Source organism: Amblyomma mixtum, chromosome 7 (assembly GCF_055824585.1).
Source record: "Amblyomma mixtum isolate Tamu chromosome 7, ASM5582458v1, whole genome shotgun sequence".
NCBI lineage: Eukaryota > Metazoa > Arthropoda > Arachnida > Ixodida > Ixodidae > Amblyomma > Amblyomma mixtum.
Genome location: NC_143018.1, coordinates 75,817,598 through 75,841,094, shown reverse-complemented (window position 1 = coordinate 75,841,094; position 23,497 = coordinate 75,817,598). Strand labels below are relative to the sequence as shown.

Below are 23,497 nucleotides of genomic sequence, written 5' to 3'. Positions count from 1 at the left end.
ATACAGTACCCGCTCGCGTAGCTGTTGTGGCAGTGGTGGTGTTCCGCATTCTCAGCGTGACGTACGCGTCAATTTTTTGCACCGCACATGCGTGGTCGAAAGCGTGCAGACCTATGTCGCAGCATTGAGGAACGTCCTGCGCACGTGTCTCATTTCCCACGTCCAAGTTGATGACGTGGAAGGTGCCATAATGCACGAGGGACGAGACTGCATGCCCATGCGAGCAAGGTTCTCCCCCTCCTCTTCAGCCGCCGCAGGGGCTCAGCGGTTATGGTGCTCGGCTGCTGACCCGAACGAAATACGCGGGTTCGGTCCCGGCCGCGGCGGCCGAATTTCGATGGAGGCGAAATTCTAGAGGCCCGTGTACTGTGCGATGTCAGTGCACGTTAGAGAACCCCGGGTGGTCGAAATTTCCGGAGTCCTTCACTACGGCGTCCCTCATAGCGTGAGTCGCATTGTGACTTTAAACCCCAATCAACCAGCCAACCTCTCACCCTCTTTTCCTTCAGCATTCTCGGTGCTTTGCTGGACAGGAGTGCCGATGGAGGTGTAAATGGAAAATTCACAGGGACACATAATTACATCGTTTGTTGGGAACGAATGCGATAACATTCGAATCCGTATATGCATTTGCTGTTCGGTTTGGTGATATCAGTTGCCCCCAGCCAGCCAGGTAACTTTATGAACCAGGACCCATTTTTTTTCCCATGATTCAGCTCACACTCTCAGATTAGAAAGCATTCGCATGTGCGCTCTCAGAAGACGTAAAGAATTCCCGCTTATCTATATTATTATTGAGACAGCATTATATGGCTCTGTTGCGTAAGCGATAAGTGTCCGCAATTTTGTCTGCACAATTACGTCGCTCTCTGAAGATAAACGCGTGAAGGTTGAAAGTGTGATCGTGACATGATAAAATGTGGCCATGGGAAAAATTTGGTTGATGTGATGTAATTAGATGATCAATTAAACGCGAACAAATACACTGAGACGACAGAATAGCTACGGACGTCGATATGGTACATAGACGTCAGAACAGCCACGGACGTCGTATAGCCTGTGGACGTTTTGCTTTCGAATTGCTCCAATGCGGGTCGCCGCAGTGATCCAAATCTTTTTCTGTAACCCTCCACTACTGCACCCCTTGCTGTCTATGTTCTTTCTTTGTCTCCTCCATCCTTTCACGGCGCTGTTCGTGTGCCTGCCGAGATGCGTCCGCCGCTACCTTCGCCACCAGTATAGACTGGCAGCTAATGGGGTCCTTATACAGCTGTGGCTGGAAATTTACAATGTTTACTCCAAACTTTTCCAAGCCAAACTTTTCCATGCCGCGAAAGGTCCTGCAGAGGGCCCTGTTGGTTGTTCCTGAGCCCTAACGACAGCATCAATCGTCCCACCCCTTATGAGCCAGCTGCTTTTCATAACGGCGGGCCTGAGCCGTCACTCGGTTTACAAATACCAGAGGCATTTTGTTTGGGCGCACGCGTACCGCAACTACTTCCTGCTGAGTCACTGCACCACTTGTTCAAGTCAAATGGCGTTTGGCGAATGTTGGCCCTAATACAGACTGCAGTCTTTCCCGGCATTTACGTCTCTGCTCTTGGTCTTTTATCAGGGATGGAAGAGCACTGGTACCCTATATATATACTGTGACTGGACACAACCGACTATGTTCCTGTGTCAGGACGCCATGCATGCATGCAATGTCCTGTTCTGCGGATCATTTTCTCCAGTTGCATCATCAAACATCTCTTGCGACAGTGCATCTGATCTGTTCTTACAAGCATTAACAGTGCACTTTGCTTCGGTGGGCTTGCCCTTGCGAAATCAAGCTTTCGTTTATTTCTCGGACACTTAGAGGAAGTGATTTCATAATCATCATATCTGCATAAGCCGCATTCGGATTTCGCCTCGCCCGATTCTGTCATGCAGCCTGTGTTGACTCCGTATGTACAAAACTTTTGCAAATCCCCTTCTCTGTAGCACCTGTAGCGGCGCACCGGTCTAGGTTTGTGGGTTCTCTTGGCATTCTGTCTTTTTATTTTACTTTCGCGCGTGGTTAAAAGAAGGCGTGCGCACGTGAAGCGTTCGCACGTGACAAAGAAGAAGCAACCTTCCTGCAGTGTTGGTCATGGACGTCGACCCTCCGACCAAGGACGGCACGAAGACGCCAAAGGCGTCCAGAATCTCCAAGAAGGCGACAAAGAAAGCACCCCAACACCCGAAAGATACAGAACAGGAGAAGGATTCGTCCAGAGCATCGCGTAAGAAGCGAAAAAGGGGCGCCGAGAGATCACCTGATCATCGCAGCGACACAAGAACCCAAGAAGTCGCCGATGATGGTAAGCACGCTTCTGACCAGGCAGGCAACCATGAAGCGCTCGCCGAGACATCGCCGAATAGAGCAGCAGGCGTTCCTGGTACCACCAGGAACGGTGAGCAGCCAATGTCGTCCCAGCTCCCGACTGCTGAGCGGTGTGACGTCACCGCGAGCCAATTAGAACCACTCGGCCCCACGGAAACAGAGCGTACCATCATGCCAGCTTTGAGCGAGGGCCAAGCGATTCTCCCAACAGCAAGCGACGAGTCAGCTGCTGCTGCCACAAGCGGCGTTCCTGGTGACCTCGCCACCGTTCCAGCTGAGCAAGTCCAGAGCGCTGACGCAGAGCCGCAATACACGACGCGCACCATACGCAAGGCGTCTGCATACCAAGTCGGCGTCGAGGCTGAGGAAGCGATCAAGCCTAGCTGCCCTGCAGACCAGCCGAACGCGAGGTCCCTGAGCGCGCTGCCGCAGCCCACCGTGGAGCGTCCTGAAGATGGGAAGAAGCCTTCGGGTTTTGGAATGATGGTAAGCAACGCACTGCGAAAAACGAAGGATAGGTTTTAACCAATTTTCATGAGTGATGACGTCTAGCGCTGTACTTCTTTCATCACGGACCCCATTGGGCCCAACAAAGAGCACCGCAGACAGCCTGTTACATTTCAAGTGGGAGAGGTTTTGCACTGTCCCAAGTTCAAGGGTAATTAATTATGTTCATGAGCTCATAAAATTTTTCACCAAAAATTGTAACCCTTCATCAAAGAGGCTCATGGGAAACAATGGTATTAAAATGAGTCAATATAAACGTGTGACAATAATATCACTTTGCGTAAATTGCTGGGCTAGTTGGGTCATAATGTTGTCAGCGTGGAACCAGCAGAACATAGACGCAGGACAGAAAAAATAGGAGGCTTATCAAGGTTAAGCCCAGCGGATGCGAAGCATGTTAAGCATGGGCGCGCCTCTTCGATGCGTCGCCTCTTCCGATTTTCCTTCTCCGTTTCTCGTCTCCGCCGCTCCTTTTCGAGGCGCTGCTCTCGTTCTTCGGGAGTTTCTAAAGCACGCTTCTGTCGGTTGGCAACATTTCTCCCTTCCTGTCTCAGTCGTTCCTTTTCGAGTCGCTGTTGTCGCTCTTCGATGGTTTCCATGGCACGTCCCTGTCGTTTAGTGGCATTCCAGCGCTCCGAACTGGTAGAAATGCTGACGAAGTCGCCGATTCCGCTAGTTGAATCACTGGTTGAGGCTTCACTTACACCCTCGGAGCGTTGTCGTCGAGCCGCATATTAAGCGCGCCGCTTGGCTAGGCGTTCTTCGCGTTCTTCATCGGTTTCCGTAGCACGCTGCAGCCTTCGTTTTGCATTCCTATTATTAACTTCCTTAGCGTTTGGAGGCATCTTGAACGCATACACGCCCGGCGCAAAGACGCTGGCGCGGTTGCGGGCACAGACTGACGCGACGGCGGGCGCGCGCCGCTTCATCCCTGGCGTGACGTCACATATCACGTGATGCAGCGATGGTGGCGCCGCCGCCGCGTCGCGCGCGACGGCGCGAACCGAAGCGTGGAGGCCTCCGCCGGGCGACGTCCGACGGCGCGATATGAGGCCCCATCTGCAGCCGGTGTGACGTCATCACGTGACGTCACATCATGTGATCTCACTTCAAGGTCAATGGTGGCCACCGCCGGGAGGCGACCGACGGCGCGATATGAGGCCCCATCTGCTGCCGGTGTGACGTCATGACGTGACGTCATGTCACGTGACCTACTTGAAGGTCACTTGAAGGTCAATGGTGGCCACCGCCGGGAGGCGACCGACGACGCGATATGAGGCCCCATCTGCAGCCGGTGTGACCCCACTTTAGGGTCAATGGTGGCCACCGCCGGGCGTCGCGCGAAGGCCCGAAACCTACGTTAATATGCTTCGCATAAAAAGCAGGTACACACACCACACCGCTGGTGGTGTGTGTACCTCCTTTTTCTTGTCCTGCGTCTATGTTCCGCTGGTTCCACCCTGACAACAATATCACTTTGAATCGCAGTGCTTATGTCCCACCATTGCTTCTACTTTTCTAGTTCTGTTGTTTCCCACTCGCTGCCGCTTGCTGCCTGCTTATTGTGGCCTGAAGCTGCGTATTATCAAAATTTGGCTGGTCTTGACCTGCAGTGCTGCATCGCCATTTTGTGGCACGTTTTAATATTTTTGAGGAGGATTTAACCGAAAGTTGTTGCTACGAAAAGGATAGAAAGAAACGATATGTACTTGAACGCACACTGCACACAGGAAAACAAGAAGCGCTGCTGAAATGTTTCGTTCCCGCCTGGGTATAGTAACAGGCTCCAATGCCTACTGGTCATAGCAGCTGCAGAGAATTTTGCACGTTTTTAACCAATACGGTTACATTCGGCAAGCTTTATCTTGTTAGTAACTGATGCATGCAGATCAGTTAATAATGCAGCTCACTTTATCGAACATTATGGACAAACGGTGTGCATATCGTGAGATTTAAATGCTGACCATAGGCAAAAAAGTACAAGGGACGCGCGATCTCGGAAAAAACTTACTCCAGCTTTGCGCCACTGCCCCGTCGCATGGTATTGTTTCTGGAGGCTACAGTGTGAACGTCCTTCATACCTTGAGGCATTTTAGGCGAGTGGATTACTAGACTGCTCAGAAATAAACTATTTGCTTGATATTCGCGTCCCATAAAAGTTTTGTGCCCATAGAAGGGGGTAGTGGGGCAAAACGCGGCACAGAGCAAAATGCGACATCTTGTTACTTACCGCCCCGTCGCATTTAAATGAGCTAACATGGTACCTTGGTATTTATGCGGCGACCCCCGCACGTGCAACACGGGAAGCGGCTGAAAAGGCGCAGCATTTTGTCCTTTAGATTTGTCAGAACTGAGCAGCTAAATCAACCTGGCGTCCTAGGTTAGTGAAGGTTAGTAATTACAGTCGTTTATTGGTGTAATGTTATTACTCATGATGCCTGTTATGCTGTTATGATGCCTGTTATGATGATGCCTGTCATGTTATTACTGATGACTACTGATGATGCAGATCATGAAGCAAATTAATACATTTACAGAATTTACAAGGGTGAAAACTGCAAGTTACAGAAACGAAGTCACACAGACTAATAAATGACTTTAACTTAAATAAAAAACAACCTCACACAGAGAAAGAACTCTACAGTACCTTACTTATCGACTAAATCCATTAGTTAAAACTTAGGTGCTGAGAAAGATATATGCTAAGCACAGAGGCTCTACTTAGACTTATGTCCAAAGCTTTCCCGCCCCATTTTTGGGTTCCAGAAATAAAGAAGCCAGAGCGACAGTCTATCTCTCGAGTAGGCTCTAAAAGATTGTCTATAACAGTTAATGGGGCCAAATTCCTATTCCTTCATTGGTGGTATGAGCAATATGTCGATTTTACTCAGTCGGTCCTGTGCACTGTTATATTTTACCCCACAGTGGGGCAAAAAGCGACATTTTGAAGTTTTAAATTTAACGATATTTGACTGTGTCCCAATTAACAAGTACCCTTATATTTGGTGAACGTGATGTCAGGATGCTAGGGAATTAGTGGGAATTATTTGTTTTCTTACGTCTGAGAAAAAATAAGGCGATGGTTTGCATATTCATGCCCCGTTGTGCCGCACTCTCTCCAAGTAGTCTACAAAAAAAACGTAATTCTTTGTTTGCTACACTCCTGCTTCATTCTTAGTGCCCACCTGACTAAGCAAAAGGCCCCGGCCAAAACGAGATGTGCCTTGGCTTTAAGCAGTGTGGAGAGCCGAGAATTTTAATAGAACACAAATGACAAAGGGTTGCGTTGATGGGCAATAAAAATTTTAATCCAGGCGTTTTTACTTTTACGAATCATGAATTTGTTACCTAAACCTCAATTAAGTCTTTATGAAACCTGAGTCACATCGGGTTCGATCCCGGCCGCGGCCTTCGAATTTCGCTGGAGGCGAAATTCTAGAGGCCCGTGTACTGTGCGATGCCAGTGCATGTTAAAGAACCCCAGGTGGTCTACATTTCCGGTGCCCTTCACTACAGCGGCCCTCATAGCCTGAGTCACTTTGGGTTGTTAAACCCACTTAAAACAGTAAATGTATTCTATATGGCTCAGGTTTAAAAATCTTCATTGAGGATGCGGTAATAGATACATGATTATTAGAAGTGAGTACGCTTGTATTTAAATTTTTATTGCTCATCACTGCAACGTTTTTTCACTTGTGTTCTACTAAAATTTTCGGCTCTGCACACTCTTTAATCAAAGGCACATTTCATTTTGGCCGGGACCTTTTGCTTGGTCAGGTGGACATTAAAAGCAGGAATGTAGCAGACAAAAGATTACTTTATACACATTTATGTGCTTTCTGATATATCGCACATACAAAACTCTTGAGCACGAAATAGCGGCGGTCTGATTCATTTTGCTCTGGTGCACCCTTTCAGAGCCCCGAGGTCCCCAAGAGGCGCATCTGCCTCAAATGTTGCGCCGGGACATCCTGCCTATTGCTAGCCATCTTCGCCACTGTGCTTCTGGCATTTCGAGCCCCCTCCCAAGGAAGTCACTACGAGACCTGCGACACGCTGGGATGCGCCGCCTACTCGAAGCGGCTGCAAGAGTCCATCAACACCTCAGTGAACCCTTGCGACAGCTTCACCCATTACGTATGCGATGGCTGGAACAGTCGCTATGAAGCCAGCGTCAACGACATTGCGCTCCTGTCCGCTCTCACTCGAATGTACCACATTATTCGAGATATGAACGTACCCAAGAGTGGTCAAAATATGATGCAACGCGCCGCAGCGTTCTACCTCAGTTGCGAATGCGTTGGGAGAGCCCGCTGCAATGAACTACTACACGTCGCGCGGGCACTGGAAGGAGCGAACGTCGTGTGGCCTCTCAAGGCGCGCCGTCCAGATTTCCTACGCTCCCTGCTGCACGTGTCGATTAACCTTCGTTGGGCAGGTATCCTTGCTTTCGAGGTAATCACTACTAAGCGAAATAAGTACCTGCTGCTGCGACCACCGCTAGCTTTCTTTATATTAGGGCGTAGGGCAAAAGAGCAACTTCGTTCCCCTGGCAGCAGGGAGCATTATTTCGAGGTACTGAAAACAAGCTTCAAGGCCGCAAGCAGCACTGCAATTCACGGTGACCTGGTGACATTTGAAGAAACACGAAATGTCGAACGTAAGATATGGGACGTGCTTTGGAAAAACGCTGTCGCACATCCGACGTTCAGGATGAAAAACGACATTTTCTACAATTCCGTCCCAAACCTCACGCTGGAGCGGTGGAAGCGAGTTTTGGCCGACTATGGAGTGTCGTTGCGTGAGGATGAAGATGTCAAGTTTCTAAGCGATTCACGGCCCTTCGTTGATACCTTCCTTAGTTTGTGGAAGAAGTACGGGGAGGAACAGATGCACCTTCTGATGTCCTGGTGTACGGTTCAGGTGGCGGCGTGGTTTGCTAACCAGGAGCTGCTAGTCAACTTCTACGGCACCAAGCAGAAGGTGCAGCTCATACACCGCGCGTTCTGCTTCAGCAAAACTTTCATCCTCACCGGCGACATCCTGCTTCACAGGTGCGTTGTAGTACTTTGCTTCCTGACTGCAGTGATAGTTCGCGGCTTTTGTCTACCAGCGACCATACCTCGGCAAAATAACGAGTGCTCACTCAGGCTCACTCACAAACCATTGGTCAACCTACGTGCTCACTGAGCCTCACACTCATATAGGCCTCGGCACATTCAAACTAATGAACCCAAACTCATTTACGATTAGAACTCCCTTGGGCTCACTCAAGCTCACTACCCATCAGGTGTCAAGAACTAATAACGAGTCATGGCTCACTCAGGCTCGCGACTCAAGGCTCACTCAATCATTTCAACTCACGACTCATTTGGTCTCACTCGCTCATTTCGATTCACGACTCATCTGGACTCACGACTCATTTGGGCCCGCTCATTTCAACTCACGACTCGTCTGGGCTCACTCAATTCGATTCACGAGTCATTTGGGTTCATTTAAGCGCAATAAGTAATACGAGTGCACAGTAAACGCGACCGGACTGACACCGATTCATAATAATCAATGTTAGCACTGATCATCAAGACTCGAATCATGATTTGAATGCGAGCCCGGACTGGCCTCGACTCAGGTAGGGATCTGAACTTCAGCTCGTACTCACCTCGACTCAGATCATGATGTGAACGTGAATCTGAACTCACTTACGACTCAGGTCATGATCTTAACGCTAGTCCGGACTCACTCACGACTCAGATCATGATCTGAACGTGAGTCTAGACTCACGATGCAGATCGTGATCTCAAAATTAGCATGAGTGAGCCCGGGTGAGTCCACTCATGAGAGTTCGCCCACCTAAGTCAGCGACCCACAATAAAGTTCTTGCATAAGCCGGTTTCAAGACGCGCGCAAGCATGATGATCGGCTTTTCGTCAGGATTCCGTAGCAAGCTTCATTTACCAGTCCTTTACAACCTAACTGAGACAGACAGACGGACAGAAAAACTATTTGCTGCAAGTGAGTAATTCCTATGTCGAAGAAGCTAGTTCGCTCAGTTAAAAAGGGAATTGTGTCTACATTAAGAAGTGCCTTCAGTCGTTTGGCGTACAAACTACATCTGAAATAATTAGGATTCTTTTCTTTACGCCTAGCCTTTCTGTGTAGCTGTGCAATCGTTGGGCCCAAAAACAGCGCGGTAAAGACACTAAAGCGTAGTTCACAGACTCATATGTCAACAGAGAACCACGAGGTAGAGTATCAGAGAAGCGCTGGGTGCTTTGTGCTGTAGAGCCGTTCAAAGCGCTGCCTGTGGAGACACTTCTTTTCCGGTCTTAAAATACCACAAACAAGCAGCATGAGATAAAAACATGAGAAAATAGAAATAACACTGCTGGTTTTGTGTTCGTTTGTTCCTTCCAAATACGAGGAAAATGTAGGTCGCGAAGCAGCTAGCAAAATAATTAACGGCAAGTTACTTTAATTATAGCGCTTTTTTTGCATTGTAACATAAGGGATTGAAATGAGCGCAACCCTACCCATTGAAGATATTAATGTCGCGTGATATAATCTTGTGTTATGCGCTTGTGTTATTCACAATATAATCAGAGGACGTCTGCACTTCGTCGATTTCAGCGGATTTCTGGTTATGTGAGGACCTTGTTGGGATGAGCGAGGGCCGAAACATGGCGGGCAGGCTTTTGGTTCATAGCTTCTCGTGCTCATTGAAGAATATTTGATTTACTGCTGAAACACTGGCGCGTGTACTGCTGTGACTTCGGTCGCTGCGTTCACTATTCCCTTCCTTTCTCTCCTTAGACTAGAGTGAAAGTCGCTTGTCTCTTCTCAAGTCCCTCACTCCGCTCTGAACATTTCCGCTGTGTGTCACGGTCAACGGTCAAGAATGTACTGCTGCAGTACCCGCACTCATGTGTATATGTTTGCTTTGCGCTGAGGGGGTTGTCATGAAGATTTAAGAAATGAGAAAGAACTAAACAGCGGGCTGCTTCCTGAACCCCACGGTTCTTCAGCTTCATTTTAACATAACGCCACGAGACGAAAGTGACACATAGTGCATATTTACAGATTCAGCGACGTCACTCTCCCTGGGGATCTTCGGCCTCAAGCACGGGCGCTGATTTTGGACGTCCGTCAGTCTCTGCATGGGCAGCTTCTACGCTGGAAGCTTTATGATGAGAACGTGACTGCGATCCACGACTGGAACTCCACATCTGTTGCACTGCAGTACTTCGACAAACCGGCAGGAGAGGACTACGTTGGCAAATCAGGTACGTATACGCGCGGATAGGCACCCGGATAAACACTTGCCCGAAAACAGTTCCCGTTAGTCCTAGACTTTCCCTGCGGGCAGTCAAGTTGGAGCATAAGTCACAGGAACTGAATCAGTTCATTAAACCCCAAAGTTCTAACTTTCTCTGCTAGCCCGGTGGCTGCAAGATTTGTTTGTCTTAAATCCGGTGACACTACAAATGCGTGCAAATATACCGCCCCATTTCACCTACCTGTGCTGAATCGAATATCATTGAAAATATCCTGAAGCTCCTTGTAACATTCATCGGCAAAAACAATCTAATCGCTTCTAAAACGCGGCTTTAGGAAAAAGCTACCAACTACAACCCAATAATAACTCCCCTGTACGTCCAAGACGTCCACAGGACATCCAAGGGAGATTTAGTGCCCATTGGGAACGTACTTGTTGAAAACTATTCATGGCCTTACATTCGCTCTTGACAAACACAGCCACGATGACGCCTTGTTCCTTTAATCAAACGCTTTTGGTGTCAAAGCAGTTATGCGCTCACCAAAGCCAACCATGAATCTTTCAACCGACCTTACGGTCTTCAGCCGTTGCCTGAGAAGAGAGACGCCAAGTTAAGTTTCTTGCGCGTGAAATGAAAAAAAAAATGAATTAGCCTTGACTGGGGTTTCAACCCGTGCTGGCGCGAAGAGGTCAACTTCGCTCGTCAATGCAACAAAGCACTATGATACCACCTCATCCGAACATGCCTCGTGTTAAACTGCAACACACACTCCCGCGGTGCATTGCACAACGTGGTCTTCATCAGCTTCGATCTGCGGCGCGAACCGATCAGATAAGCTTAACCTCGACCAGAGCTTAACCCGTGTAGAATATCGTCGACAGACGAGCCGACGACCGGGCAAAGTAAAACCATCAGCCAATAAGGATAAATACATGCTTTCGCACGACTGCTAGGTATAACTGCGTTAAAACTCTTCATTTTTTATCACGCGTTGCACTCAGAAAATATGCTCAAACTAAAGCGCTTCCTTTCCTGTCATACTGTTTCAAAGTGGTTGAAGTATCTTCCAGGCCGGTATCAGTAAGTGCAATTCCAAGGCCACGCATCAGGCCTTTTTATAGTAACGTCTGGTGTGCAGCATAGAACGAAGAAATGCGGCTGGATCCATCGCTGTTCTAGTTACATCAACGACCTGACGTCAAATCTCAAAGCAACAGTGCAAAGGGGCTGCATTATTTAGAAAAATTAAGCTGCATGAATATCATGTAATTCTCTACCAAAGAACAGCGAAATGGGGTCTGGAATGAAAGATGACGTATAATCTCGAGAAATAAAATTTTACGACCACATCGAGAAAAAACAACCCCCTCCTTGGGTTCGGTGAGTCTTGGCTTCCGTTATGTGTATGTACTATCGCGGAGAAAAGTGCTGTACTCCACACGGAGGAAACCGGAGCAACGGAAAAATGCGGCATTTCGGCGAGCTAAAGCACGAAACATTGAAACGAGCCAAGCGACATGCCTGGTGATAATAAAGGTCGCGCATTGTCTGTCTCGATCCCAGATTGCGCCTGTAGATGGCGTTGCAACGCAGTTTTCCCTTGCTCCGGGTCCTGGAGCATGGAGTACACCACTTCTGTCCCCTATAGTACATACTGTATGTGCACGCACTGCAGTTGCACTCTGATACTTTCACGTGTGCCCTTTCCCGCTTTACTCATCGCTATCGCCGAGCGCCTCGCCTGCTCTCGGCAACAGCGATGAGTAAAGCTGGAAAGGGCACACGTGAAAGTGTCAGAGCGCAACTGCAGTGCGTGCACATGTAATATGTATTATAGGAGACAGAAGTGGAGAGCGCCTCGCCTGCGTTCGACGATAACCGTGAACGACTTATCTAAATGTGAACGCTTTCCTAAATCATTCACTTCCCATCCCACGCATATGATATTCTTATTGGTCACCACTTGATTGCTTGAGGATTATGTTTTGCGACTTACTGAAACTGAGGGCTACGCTGGGCCTGCTGGCTTCTAGGAAGTCTCCTGTGTAGATGGTGCCGTGCACTGCGTCGAGATAGGTGACATGTGGACGTAGTACGAATGTATACCGTTTCCGTTGCCGGATTACAGAGCCCAAGGATGTCCACCAGGAAGGCTTAGTGGACATGGGCGGGTCGCTGGTGGCCAACTGGCAACTCGCGGCTCGAGCTTCGTTCCGGAACCGTTTTTCCCGGCGTCTGTCCAAGGTCATCCAGGAGCTGGGACTGTATGTACTCCACGCTGTAGGGAGGGAACGCGACGTGTCCCTGCTGCCGTACGCCTTCAGCTTTCCATACTTCGATCATGGAGCCACTCACGCGCTCAACTACGCCGGGATCGGCAGTCGCTTGGCGGAAGCGCTCAGTCAGCTCTTCCTCTGGGCCTACTTTACGTCCCCTGAGGCATTACGTGCCTTCAGGGACCACTTTAATTGTATGGAGAACGGCCCATCCATTGAGGTGAGAGTAGAGCCAAACCATTCCGAGTTCTTAGCAGACTACCAGAGTATTTTGTGCACAGTCTTGAACGCCTCACTACCGCCTCCTTGGCGACTGAGTGGCGTAATGCTGTCGCACCGAAATAATCTCCTTAGTATTCAGCTTGTTCTATTCATATATTGCTGTACCCTTCTCCGCACTCTGCGGGTTTTCCAGGAGAAGGCGCTCAAAATAGAACGCGGAGAACTCCTTCGTCAATCCCGTCAATCCCCGTTAATAATAAAACGAGCTGATCAACAGCATTGAACACGAAGTGTTGCTTTCTTCGTGTCTGTTTTTGAGCGAAAATTAACTTGTGATGGGAGATAAGGGCACACGTCTGGCATCCAGCACGCAGACTCGTTATTACGCACTTATATGTTGTGTTACAAACTTAAAACGCTCGCATCTGAAGCTTCAAGCATGGCTTTTCTAGCTAACGTGTCCATATTTGGTAGCACTATAGGAAGAATGGGGTGGAGCGCATATGGCAGGTTCTCTCAGATCATGAATGGTAGCTTACCAATGTCCCTGAAGAGGAAAGTATACAAAAGCTGTATCCTACCGGTACTCACCTATGGGGTAGAAACGTGGAGGCTAACAGAGGGTTCAGCTTAAGTTAAGAACGCAGCGAGCTATGGAAAGGAAATGATAGGTGTAACGTTATGAGATCGGAAACGGGTGGAGTGAGTGAGGGAACAAACGCTGGTTAATGACATCTTAGTTGAAATCAAGAGGAAGAAATGGGCTTGGGCAGGGCATGTAATACGGAGGCAGGATAACCGCCGGTCCTTAAGGGTAACGGAGTGGATTCCAAGAGAAAGCAAACTTAGCAGGGGATGGCAGAATGTTAGGTGGGCGGATGAGATTAAGAAGTTTGCGGGGATACAGTGGCGGCAACTGGCAAAGGACAGGGTTAATTGGAAACACATGGGAGAGGCCTTTGCCCTGCAGTGGGTGTAGTCAGGCTGATGATGATGATGATGATGATAGGAAAAGAACGATAGCAGAGCCGATCAACTTCAGCATTGGTACAACTTGCTAATAAAATCAATCTAAATTATTTCCCGCAAATAGTCTCCTTACAGGGTGTCAGTCCTGTTGAGAGGAACTTTCTAGCAAACGTTTCTGGCAAATCGACAATGACCGAATATCTCTCGCGACATTCGCTCGTAACTCGGGCGTGCTTCAGGGACAGCAGGGACGCAGCCGGTTTCGAAAGCTTGTTACTACATGCTACGCCTGCAAGCAATGCGTGTGGGTCAGCACATCGATGTGCAGCTCTGCGGCTGCTATATTTTAAGGTGAAAGCCTTTAATGCCTCATACTGTCGTAACCAAGACGTGTTAGCAATAGTGTCCGCGTTTCGGATGCATGCCTTATGTGGGCATATGCCAATCAATAGCCAATCGATACTTACTCGGGTGCAATTGAAAAACATCAGAACATGATCATGTTCCGATGTAAAGGGATTTCATGATTTTATCATTGTATTTAATGACTAAATGACTAATTGGTAATTAGTAGTAGTTAAGAAGTGGCATGTGGGACTGTGCACTGCGCCTGTACCTTACCTAACACTAATTAAATAGTGTACTAGTTAAGGCCACGTTAACTATCACTAACCACACATTAACTAGTGTCACGAAATTCGCTAGTCATGCTTAATTATTATTAACCATCATTAATAGTTAGACGTTTCATAGACATTGTGTAGAACATTCTAGATAGTTCCATCACTTGACAGGTGAAGGACAGGACATGATGGATAGCATTAGAACAATGGTATAGACCAATTAGGCTAATTAACCTTTCTAGTCAGACCACATAGATAAATAAAGCCGAGTAGGAAATTGGTCGAGTTGGGAAAGCGAACCAGGGGCTCCGGAGGGCGAGACGAGCACGCTAACCACTCCGCCATGCCAGCCCGATGGCTTGGAATGAACAAAGGCGCGTCTAGCTAATACGGCGCCTCCGTTCACTCCCATCTTCTTCCCTTCTCTTACGGAGAGGTTCAAGTGTCCACCCAGATATGCGAGAGAGAGAGAGATACATTTCCTTCCCTCAAAAACGAATTTACTGTCGAGCAAGGCATAGGTGGTGGTGAAAAGCATTTATTACAGGTTATTATACATAGAGAGGTAGTTTGGGAGGTGGCCCCTAGTGCGCCACCCCCCTCACAATACTAGGTGGCGTCCCTATTCCGGGACCCCATTTGACTCTACCGCCGCTCGGGTACTCCGGACCATGGCCTGTTGGGCCGGAAGGTCGTGGCAGCCGAGCAGGGCCGCCTCCCAGTCCTCTCGGGTTGGGTTGGGGTGGGGGGTGAGGGAAGGATTTTTCTGGCATGCCCACACCATATGGTAGGTGTCAGCCACCTCCGTACAGTATGGGCAGAGGCCAGAAAAGGAGGGGTCGAAGTGTTTCATGGCTGCCGGGCACAGCAATGTATTCGTAAAAAGTCTTATCAGAAGACGCTCACCTGCTTTTCCCAGCCCCTTGAGGGGGGTCGGGTACTTGCGGTGAGAGTCTTGATAGTGATTGAGTATGTCTTTAAATTTTAAAAGGGGTTCGTTGTCCAGATCCGAATCGGTAAGGTCATCGCCAGGGGCCCGGGAAGTGAGTGCGCGGGCGGCTGGGTCTGCAGCCTCGTTACCTGGTAGGCCTTGGTGGCCCGGAGTCCAGACTAAGTAGCGGAGCGTAGGATCTCGGTCCCGTGCCGCGTTCCGAAGTATTCGATAAGCTGTGAGGGAGACCCAACCTAGCTCGTAATTTCGACAAGCTCCTTGCGAGTCTGAGAGGATATAGTGCGCCTGAGGGTGAGAGGCCGCCAGTGCGATGGCTACCTCCTCAGCGTGAGGTGCGCTGGGAGCTTTGAAAGTGAGCCCGTCCACCTGTATTTGTTGGTGTATGACCGCGGCCGTGTACCACCCCCCTCCCCCTAGAGCGGTGTGGGCCGGCGACGTCCGTATAAAATACACCGTATTTGTTGCCATAATGGCGGTGGAGGGCATCCGCCCGTGCCTGCCGCCGGCCATTATGCTCTTCTTTGGACATTTTCGTAGGAAAGGGTCGAACGTGGATGGCGCATCTCCACATTTCGGGCACTCGTAGCCTTGAGCCGAATGGGCGATGGCGTTGTGTGAACTCCCTGGCAGCGCTGCAAGACGCTGTAGCGTTCCACACTCAGAGGCGAAGCTTAACATCTGTACCATGCACGCATCAGTGACACAAGCAACAACACTGCGCTTAAGGCTTTGGCCTCACCGCACTTTAAGTCAACAAAGTGCCCCCCTGAATTTTTTCTTCTAAATCGCATAACACTAGCGCTTCTACCTTCAGCCCAGAGATTAATTCTCAAAAAATTAACGGGCCAGTATTCGCAAGCCCAGAAAGATATATGCTATCGGAATCAACGAAGGTGATCAGTTTAGCATGCGCACTGTTATAAAGTGCTCTGGTGCAGTTTATATTTGCAAAAAGACTGTCTACCATAATGTGAAAAGTACAGACTGATGGTCGAGTTGGCGTTACATTACACACCACGTGTCTATCTTCGTCCGTGTGCGCATGTACGTGGGCTGCACCGCAATATCAGTGGCCGTAACATTCCGAGCTTTATCAAAGTTTCCGGTTTGAATATTCACTCTCGCAGATCGACCGGACTACATTTGCGCCTTACCTGGAGCCCCTCTCCCTGAAGACTGCTCTGTACGCGTACCGAGCGCGCAACGCTGCGACAGACGTTCGTGTCCGCGGCCTCGAGTTCCTGAGCCCAGAGCAGCTCTTCTTCGTCGCCGCGTGTTACGTGCGCTGCGCGAGGACCAGCGGGCCTCCGGGCGTCGCCGACGGGAAGTGCGACAAGGCGTTTCGGCACGTCGCCGAGTTTGCGGATGCGTTCGGATGCGCGCCAGGCACGCGCATGAACCCCTCGCACCGGTGCGAAATTTTGTGACACCTTCATGTGGCTTTTTGACTCTCGTGTTGTTGTGATTTGAGTGAATAATAGGGAAAACTTTACTGAATGTTCAAGACAAGCGAGCCTGCTACTCCTAGTAGAAAATTTGTGGAACTAATTGTAAATGGTGGCACTGTTACCACTAAAGACAGTTTTTACATAGATATGTCTGATAGCAATCGCCACCGCATTGTTATATGCGAGCAGTCAAACGCCACAAAATTTCGGAAATCTTTCGGAAGGGAATTGGACTTCGTGAGGGCATTGTATCAACGTCAAGAAGGCTAAGGTTTCATTATTTTTTCCTGGGTGAATTCTGCACAAAGTATGACACTGAAGCAATTGTATTTCTTCATTTGAATGGCATCCAGTCTTACTCCGCGTAACAAAGAAATGCCAGCAGATTGAAAGTTTTTTGATTAATAAATATTAATACATCATCCTTCACTGAAATCTTTATTTTTGCTTAAACCTCCGTTTTCCTATGTGTGGAGATATTTAAAAAGGGTGTTAAAAGAAAGGCAACGCCTGGAGACACGCGCGTGTCACCAGCGAGGTAGGGTGGAGGGGGGGGGGGGGGGGCTAGATACCTGCTGCTACGCACGGAAGTACGCCATAACCAAGTGACAATATTGCCACGGATAATCCCCGTGAAGACGACGTAGAGAAATATCGGTGTGTGCGCGCTTGCCGCTCGGGGCCCGCTGTGATCTGTGTCCTGTGCTCCGGTCGTCCTTGTGCTGACATAGACTTGGGGCCACGTAACATCCTTGGTGGACGCGCCGGGTAGACGATCTCCAAGCCACGCAGCTCCGAAGTGGTCGTCAGGCCGGGGCTACTACCATCATGGCTCCACCCGGCGAGTCACGAACCACTCCTGCTACTCCCTTCGTGGTCATGGCTCCTCCCCGTGGCCCGAGTACCTTTTCTGGGAACGACGGCACCGATTTCGACGACTGGCTCAGCCTATATGAACGAGTGAGCACCTATAACCGGTGGGATCCCACCGTGATGCTGGTGAATGCCATCTTCTATCTTAGTGGCACGGCCCGGGTCTGGTACGAAACCCACGAAGAAGAACTGACGAGCTGGGACACTTTTAAAGAAAAGCTCCGTACTTTGTTTGACAGACCCGATGACCGGAAGCTCTCCGCGAAGAAGCAGCTTGCGTCGCGCGCCCAGTTGTCAACCGAAAGCTGTGTGGCATATATCCAAGATGTCTTGGCGCTTTGCCACAAGGTCGACGCCGCTGTGACCGATTCCAACAAAGTGAGCCATATTCTGAAAGGCATTGCGGATGATGCTTTTAACTTACTGGTTTGTAAAGACTGCACCACCGTGGACGCAATCATAAAAGAATGCTGTCATTTCGAGCTGGTTAAAAGCCGCCGAATTCCACAGCAGTTCTCTCGGCTCCCTAATACGGCCGCCACCTCTTCCTGCGAGGAACCGCGATTACCGTCCCGCGCCTCTTCCGATGATGACCCCGTCGCCGGCACTGCGATCCGCATCGTTCGTCGCGAACTGGAAGCCCTTGCGCCTGTTCTGCCCCGTCCGACCGCACTTGATAACTCTCTACCCGCCGTGTCGCTGATTCAGGCCGTCGTGCGGCAGGAACTCGCTAACCTGAACCTTCCTCCGGCTGTGTGCACCATCAGAAGCCCGGACACTCCCCAGCCACCTCTCTCTGTTTCTCGTCGCACCTATTATTCTCCGCAGCGTTATCGCAACCCCGATGAGTGGCGTACGGCAGACGACCGCCCCATCTGCTTCCAGTTTTCTCGCATTGGCAACATCGCCCGACTGTGCCGCAGTTCATGGTCTTCACCAGCCCGCAACGTCTGCCCCTCCTTCTACAGTCCCACCTCGACCCGCAACTTCTCGCCCCGAGCCCCGTCCGAACCATCTGAAGCAGCCGTTCCCCCTCCACGCCGATTCTCCCGCTCTCCGTCGCCGCAGGGCCGCCGCTCTCGCTCCCCACAGTCGCCTTCTACCAGCCGCTCTCATTTGGAAAACTAAATGATGCAGCTCCCGGAGGTGACGCTGCATCAACGACCCGTCCCACAAATCTTCTCTCGACCTCTCGACCAAATCTAATGGATGTCACTATCGACCGTGTTCCTGTGCGTGCCCTGATTGACACCGGTGCTCAAATATCAGTGATGAGTGCTGCCCTCCGCCGTCGCCTCCGCAAAGTCATCACGCCTGCAATGTACCGTGTGCGTGTTGCGGATGGTGGCACGCCTGCTGTCGATGGTACGTGTACCGCGCGCGTTATTATTGCCGGCGACAGTATATCGGTTCAATTCACCGTGCTGACCACCTGTGCCCATGACCTCAATCTTGGCTTGGATTTTCTGACTGACCATTCCGCCCTCGTTGACTGCTGGGATGGCGTCTTACACCTCGAACTTCCATTGCTGGATTCAGAACCCGTCGATGTATCCCTGCGACTGTTCAGTACCGAATATGCTCGCCTGTCATCCCGAACCGCCTCCTTTGTTCCACTGACCCCATCTCGCCCAGTTCCTGATGGCGACTATCTCGTTACGCCCAACCTTGACCTCCTGCTGTCCCGTAACGTTGCCCTACCTCATACCATCGCCACCATCCAAGCCAACGCCCTCTCTCTGCCTTTCCCGAACTTCGGCGTCTCTTCTCAAGTGCTCCCGTCCGGTATCTGCGTGGCTACACTATCTCCTCTCGCTGCTTGCCACGTCGCTCAGTTGGCCACCACCCCTATTCAAGACACTTCCACCCCGCGCCAGCAGTCTCTACAGTCGCCCGACGCCTTCGAGACCATGATGGCCACCGACCTCAGTCCCGACCACACTGCCCAGCTTCGTGCCCTTCTCCAATCTTTTTCGGATATTTTTGATGTCAACAACACGGCGCTGGGCCAAACGCTCGCAGTCAGGCACCGCATTGAAAACGGCGATGCCCCTCCCATCCGCCGCCGCCCCTATCGAGTCTCTCACGCCGAGCGTCAAGTCATCAATGTGGAAGTTACTAAAATGCTCGCGAAAAACATTATCGAACTCTCACACAGTCCCTGGGCCTCACCCGTCGTACTTGTGAAGAAAAAGGATGGCTCCTGGCGTTTTTGCATTGATTAGCGGCACTTGAATAAGATCACTAAAAAGGACGTGTACGCCCTGCCGCGTATCGATGACGCCCTTGACTGCCTTCATGGTGCCAAATTTTTTGCATCCATAGATCTTCGCTCCGGCTACTGGCAAATTGCTGTAGATGACCAGGACCGTGAAAAGACCGCCTTTGTGACCCCTGATAGGCTTTACCAATTCAAAGTTATGCCTTTCGGATTATGCAACGCGCCAGCCACATTCAAGCGCATGATGGATGCCCTTCTGCACGGCTCTAAGTGGTCCACCTGCCTATGCTACCTCGATGACGTCTTTGTCTTTTCGCCCACGTTTTCCACTCATATCACTGACCTTTCCCAGATCATTTCCCTCTTTCGTCATGCCGGCCTGCAGCTCAACTCGTCTAAGTGCCGTTTCGCGCGCCGCCAGCTCACCATCTTGGGTCATGTCGTCGACAATACGGGGGTCCACCATGACCCTGACAAGATCCGTGCTGTCAAAGACTGTCCCCAGCCACGTTCTTCTAACGACGTCCTAAGCTTTTTGGGGCTCTGCTCCTACTTTCGTCGATTCGTTCAAGTCTTCGCCGACATCGCCCACCCCCTAACCAACCTTCTGAAGAAAGACACCACCTTCATCTGGGGACCTGACCAGGCGCAAGCGTTTTCCAATCTGATATGGAAGCTTACTACCGCGCCAGTTCTGGCCCACTTCGATGTGACCACTCCCACTACAGTTCGCACTGACGCCAGTGGCTACGGCATCGGCGCTATCCTCTCACAGAGGCAATCCGGAGAGCACCGTCTGTCTGATCGCGTACGCCAGCCGTCTCCTCTGCCCCGGAGCGGAATTACTCAATTACCGAGCGCGAGTGCTTAGCTCTTGTCTGGGCTGTTGGGAAATTCCGCCCATATTTATACGGCCGCTCCTTTACGGTTGTCACTGACCACCATGCGTTGTGCTGGCTCTCTTCCTTGAAAGACCCTACAGGACGGCTTGGTCGTTGGGCACTGAGCCTACAGCGGTACCATTACTCTGTACTCCACAAGTCTGGTCGCTTGCACGCCGATGCCGACTGCCTTTCCCGTTACCCCGTTGGCCCGTGTGACAATCTTGGCACTGACAGCGAGGATGCTCTGAGCTCTCTCTCTGTCCTCGCTCACATGGCCGAAGAACAGCGCCACGATGCCGAGCTGCGCTCAATTATAGACCGCCTCAACACCGCCCCATTCGACCCTACGATGCGACGCTTTGTGCTCCATGATGGAGTTTTATACCGCAGGAGCCTTAACCAAGATGGCCCAGACCTCTTCCTCGTTGTGCCCGAGCACCTTCGCACTGCTGTCCTCCAAGAGCTGGATGATCTTCCCACTGCTGGTCACTTGGATGTCTCCCGTACTTACGACCGCGTGCGTCGTCGATTCTTTTGGCTGCGCCTCTACCGCTGTGTACGCCGCTATGTTGCTGCCTGCGACGAGTGCCAGCGCCGGAAACGCCCCACCACTCTGTCAGCCGGTCTGCTTCAGCCCATTGACATCCCCCCGAACCTTTCCATCGCGTCGGCTTAGACCTTTTGGGAGCATTTCCGGAATCCGCCTTGGGAAACAGATGGATAGCTGTTGTCACAGACTACGCTACCCGTTACGCGATCACACGGGCACTGCCCACCACTACGGCTGCTGATGTTGCCGACTTTCTTTTGGCCGACCTCATCCTACATCATGGAGCTCCCCGTCAACCTCTTACCGACCGAGGCCGATGCTTTCTGTCCAGATTTGTCGATGACATTCTTCGGTCGTGCTCAACAAAACATAAGCTCACCACCGCCTACCACCCGCAGACGAACGGCCTCACAGAACGCTTCAACCGCACTCTCACCGATATGCTGGCTATGTACGTTTCTCCGGACCATCGCGACTGGGATACCGCTCTCCCCTATGTGACCTTCGCCTACAGCTCCTCCCGCCATGACACTACTGGTTACTCCCCTTTTTATCTTTTGTACGGCTGCGAGCCCCTGCTGCCTCTGGACACGCTGCTTCCCACTTCTACTTCTCCGCTGTCTGCATACGCCCACGACGCCATTACTCGCGCTGACCACGCTCGCTAACTCGCACGCTCTCGGCTCCTCGCTTCCCAGACCTCTCGGCAGGAATTCTACAACCGCCGTCACCGTATGGTCTCCTCCCCTGGCTCCCTCGTCTTGCTTTGGTCGCCATCTCGCCGCGTGGGGCTCTCTGCGAAACTTCTGTCCCGCTCCATCGGTCCGTACCGTGTCCTGCGCCAAGTCACTGCAGTCACCTACGAGATCGCTCCGGCCTTCCCCGGTGCCACGTCCTCTCCGCATCAGACCGATGTTGTGCACGTTTCTCGCCTCAAACCCTACGTCTTGCAGCCCCCCTCACTACCCTGATGAACACCAAGACGGTGCCTTTTCGACCGGGGGGCCATGCCACGGATAATCTCCGGGAAGACGACGTAGAGGAAGTGTCCGGTGTGTGCGTGCTTGCCGCTCGGGGCCCGCTGTGATCTGTGCCCTGTGCTCCGGTCGTCCTTGTGCCGACATAGACTTCGGGCCACGTAACAATATATTTAAATAAGAGGGTGCATAAAATCGACATTAACTTTTAGAATATTCAGTTACAGCTTAAATACTCACCTGTAATAATACAACTGGCAGATTTGGTTTTTATGTTTAGTAGAAATGTTTTTAAAGCTCATGAGTTGAGGCGTAGTTGAGGCGAGGCGGCGGCCATGGCTTTAGGCGGAGTTCGCACACATGAACAGTAGAAAATTAATTTCGTTCAGACCGTCGGCTCGAAGGCATTTAGTTCGCCCATATGGAGATACTTGATGCCGAGCAAGCGTATACGACGGCGTACCCCATGCCGTGCTTTTACCCATGTTTTTACCTCCCTGTCGGACGTGCGGCCTCCGGAGCTTCTGCTGGCCAACATTCTACGTCTCTGTGAGGAAAACACGGTTGTCTTGCACTTCAGGTCCTCGATCGGCCCCATCGCAGTGAAAAAAGGTCGGCGCCAAGGGTGTCTGTCGTCGCCACTCGTATATTCTATATGGCGAGCATCGAGCGAGAGCTGCTTATGTAGCAGATTGGTTTCCGCCTCAGCTGGCATGGATGACGACCGCCGCGGACGATCTAGTGCTGCCTGTGGAATACCCCCCAAGGGTTTGCAATTTGTGCTAAACAACTGCCAGAGTGAGATTACTCGTCTGAACCCGCGGCTCAGTTCCAAGATAACTCTGGTTTTCTGTTTGGGTGGAACCAACACGGCGTATTCAGAATTAACCTTGGAAAATAAGACCTTCGCCCAGAGTTTATGTTCCGATGTCTGGGAGCGGAGATGTTTGCTTAAAAATCCGTTACGGCCTTCACAAGGCTACCGACAGGCTGCATTGACCTTCCGTGGCGCCAATTTGATTGGACAGTGGAGAGCATGCTATGCTGAATGTGTGGGCAAGCAGACAAAACTGCGGAACACTTGGCTCTCTGCTGCCAAGGCCTTTCTGGTCCACCACGGATGACACATTCTACAGGCATTTTGGTCTCCATTTCCCACCCATCTAGAGGAACAGAATCACGATCACAGCAGCAAGCGTAATATCCGAGCCCCAGTAGAAACCATCGAGAAGCACCTAGCTGGGTGGAGGGTGCTATGTTCCGTCAATACTAGGAGCTCCTCCAGAATTTTGCTCCCGACAATACTAGGAGCACCTCTAAAAACACTGGTTGGGGGTGTCATGTGGCAGCAGTCAC

General features: G+C 50.7%; 2 protein-coding genes across 2 annotated transcripts; both read left to right on the top strand.

Moving 5' to 3' along the window:
- Nucleotides 1–2,131: 2,131 nt before the first annotated feature.
- Nucleotides 2,132–16,828, top strand: LOC149336546 (endothelin-converting enzyme 1-like). Its single transcript, XM_089554727.1, has 5 exons — nucleotides 2,132–2,851; nucleotides 6,791–7,926; nucleotides 9,950–10,152; nucleotides 12,275–12,642; nucleotides 16,316–16,828. Exons 1-5 carry the CDS (start codon nucleotides 2,132–2,134, stop codon nucleotides 16,613–16,615), a joined length of 2,727 nt encoding a protein of 908 aa, XP_089410853.1. The 3' UTR covers nucleotides 16,616–16,828.
- A 636-nt stretch (nucleotides 16,829–17,464) lies between these two features.
- LOC149336545 (uncharacterized) lies at nucleotides 17,465–18,637 on the top strand. The gene has a single exon (XM_089554726.1). The coding sequence runs from the start codon at nucleotides 17,465–17,467 to the stop codon at nucleotides 18,635–18,637; it is 1,173 nt and encodes a 390-aa protein (XP_089410852.1).
- Nucleotides 18,638–23,497: the final 4,860 nt, after the last annotated feature.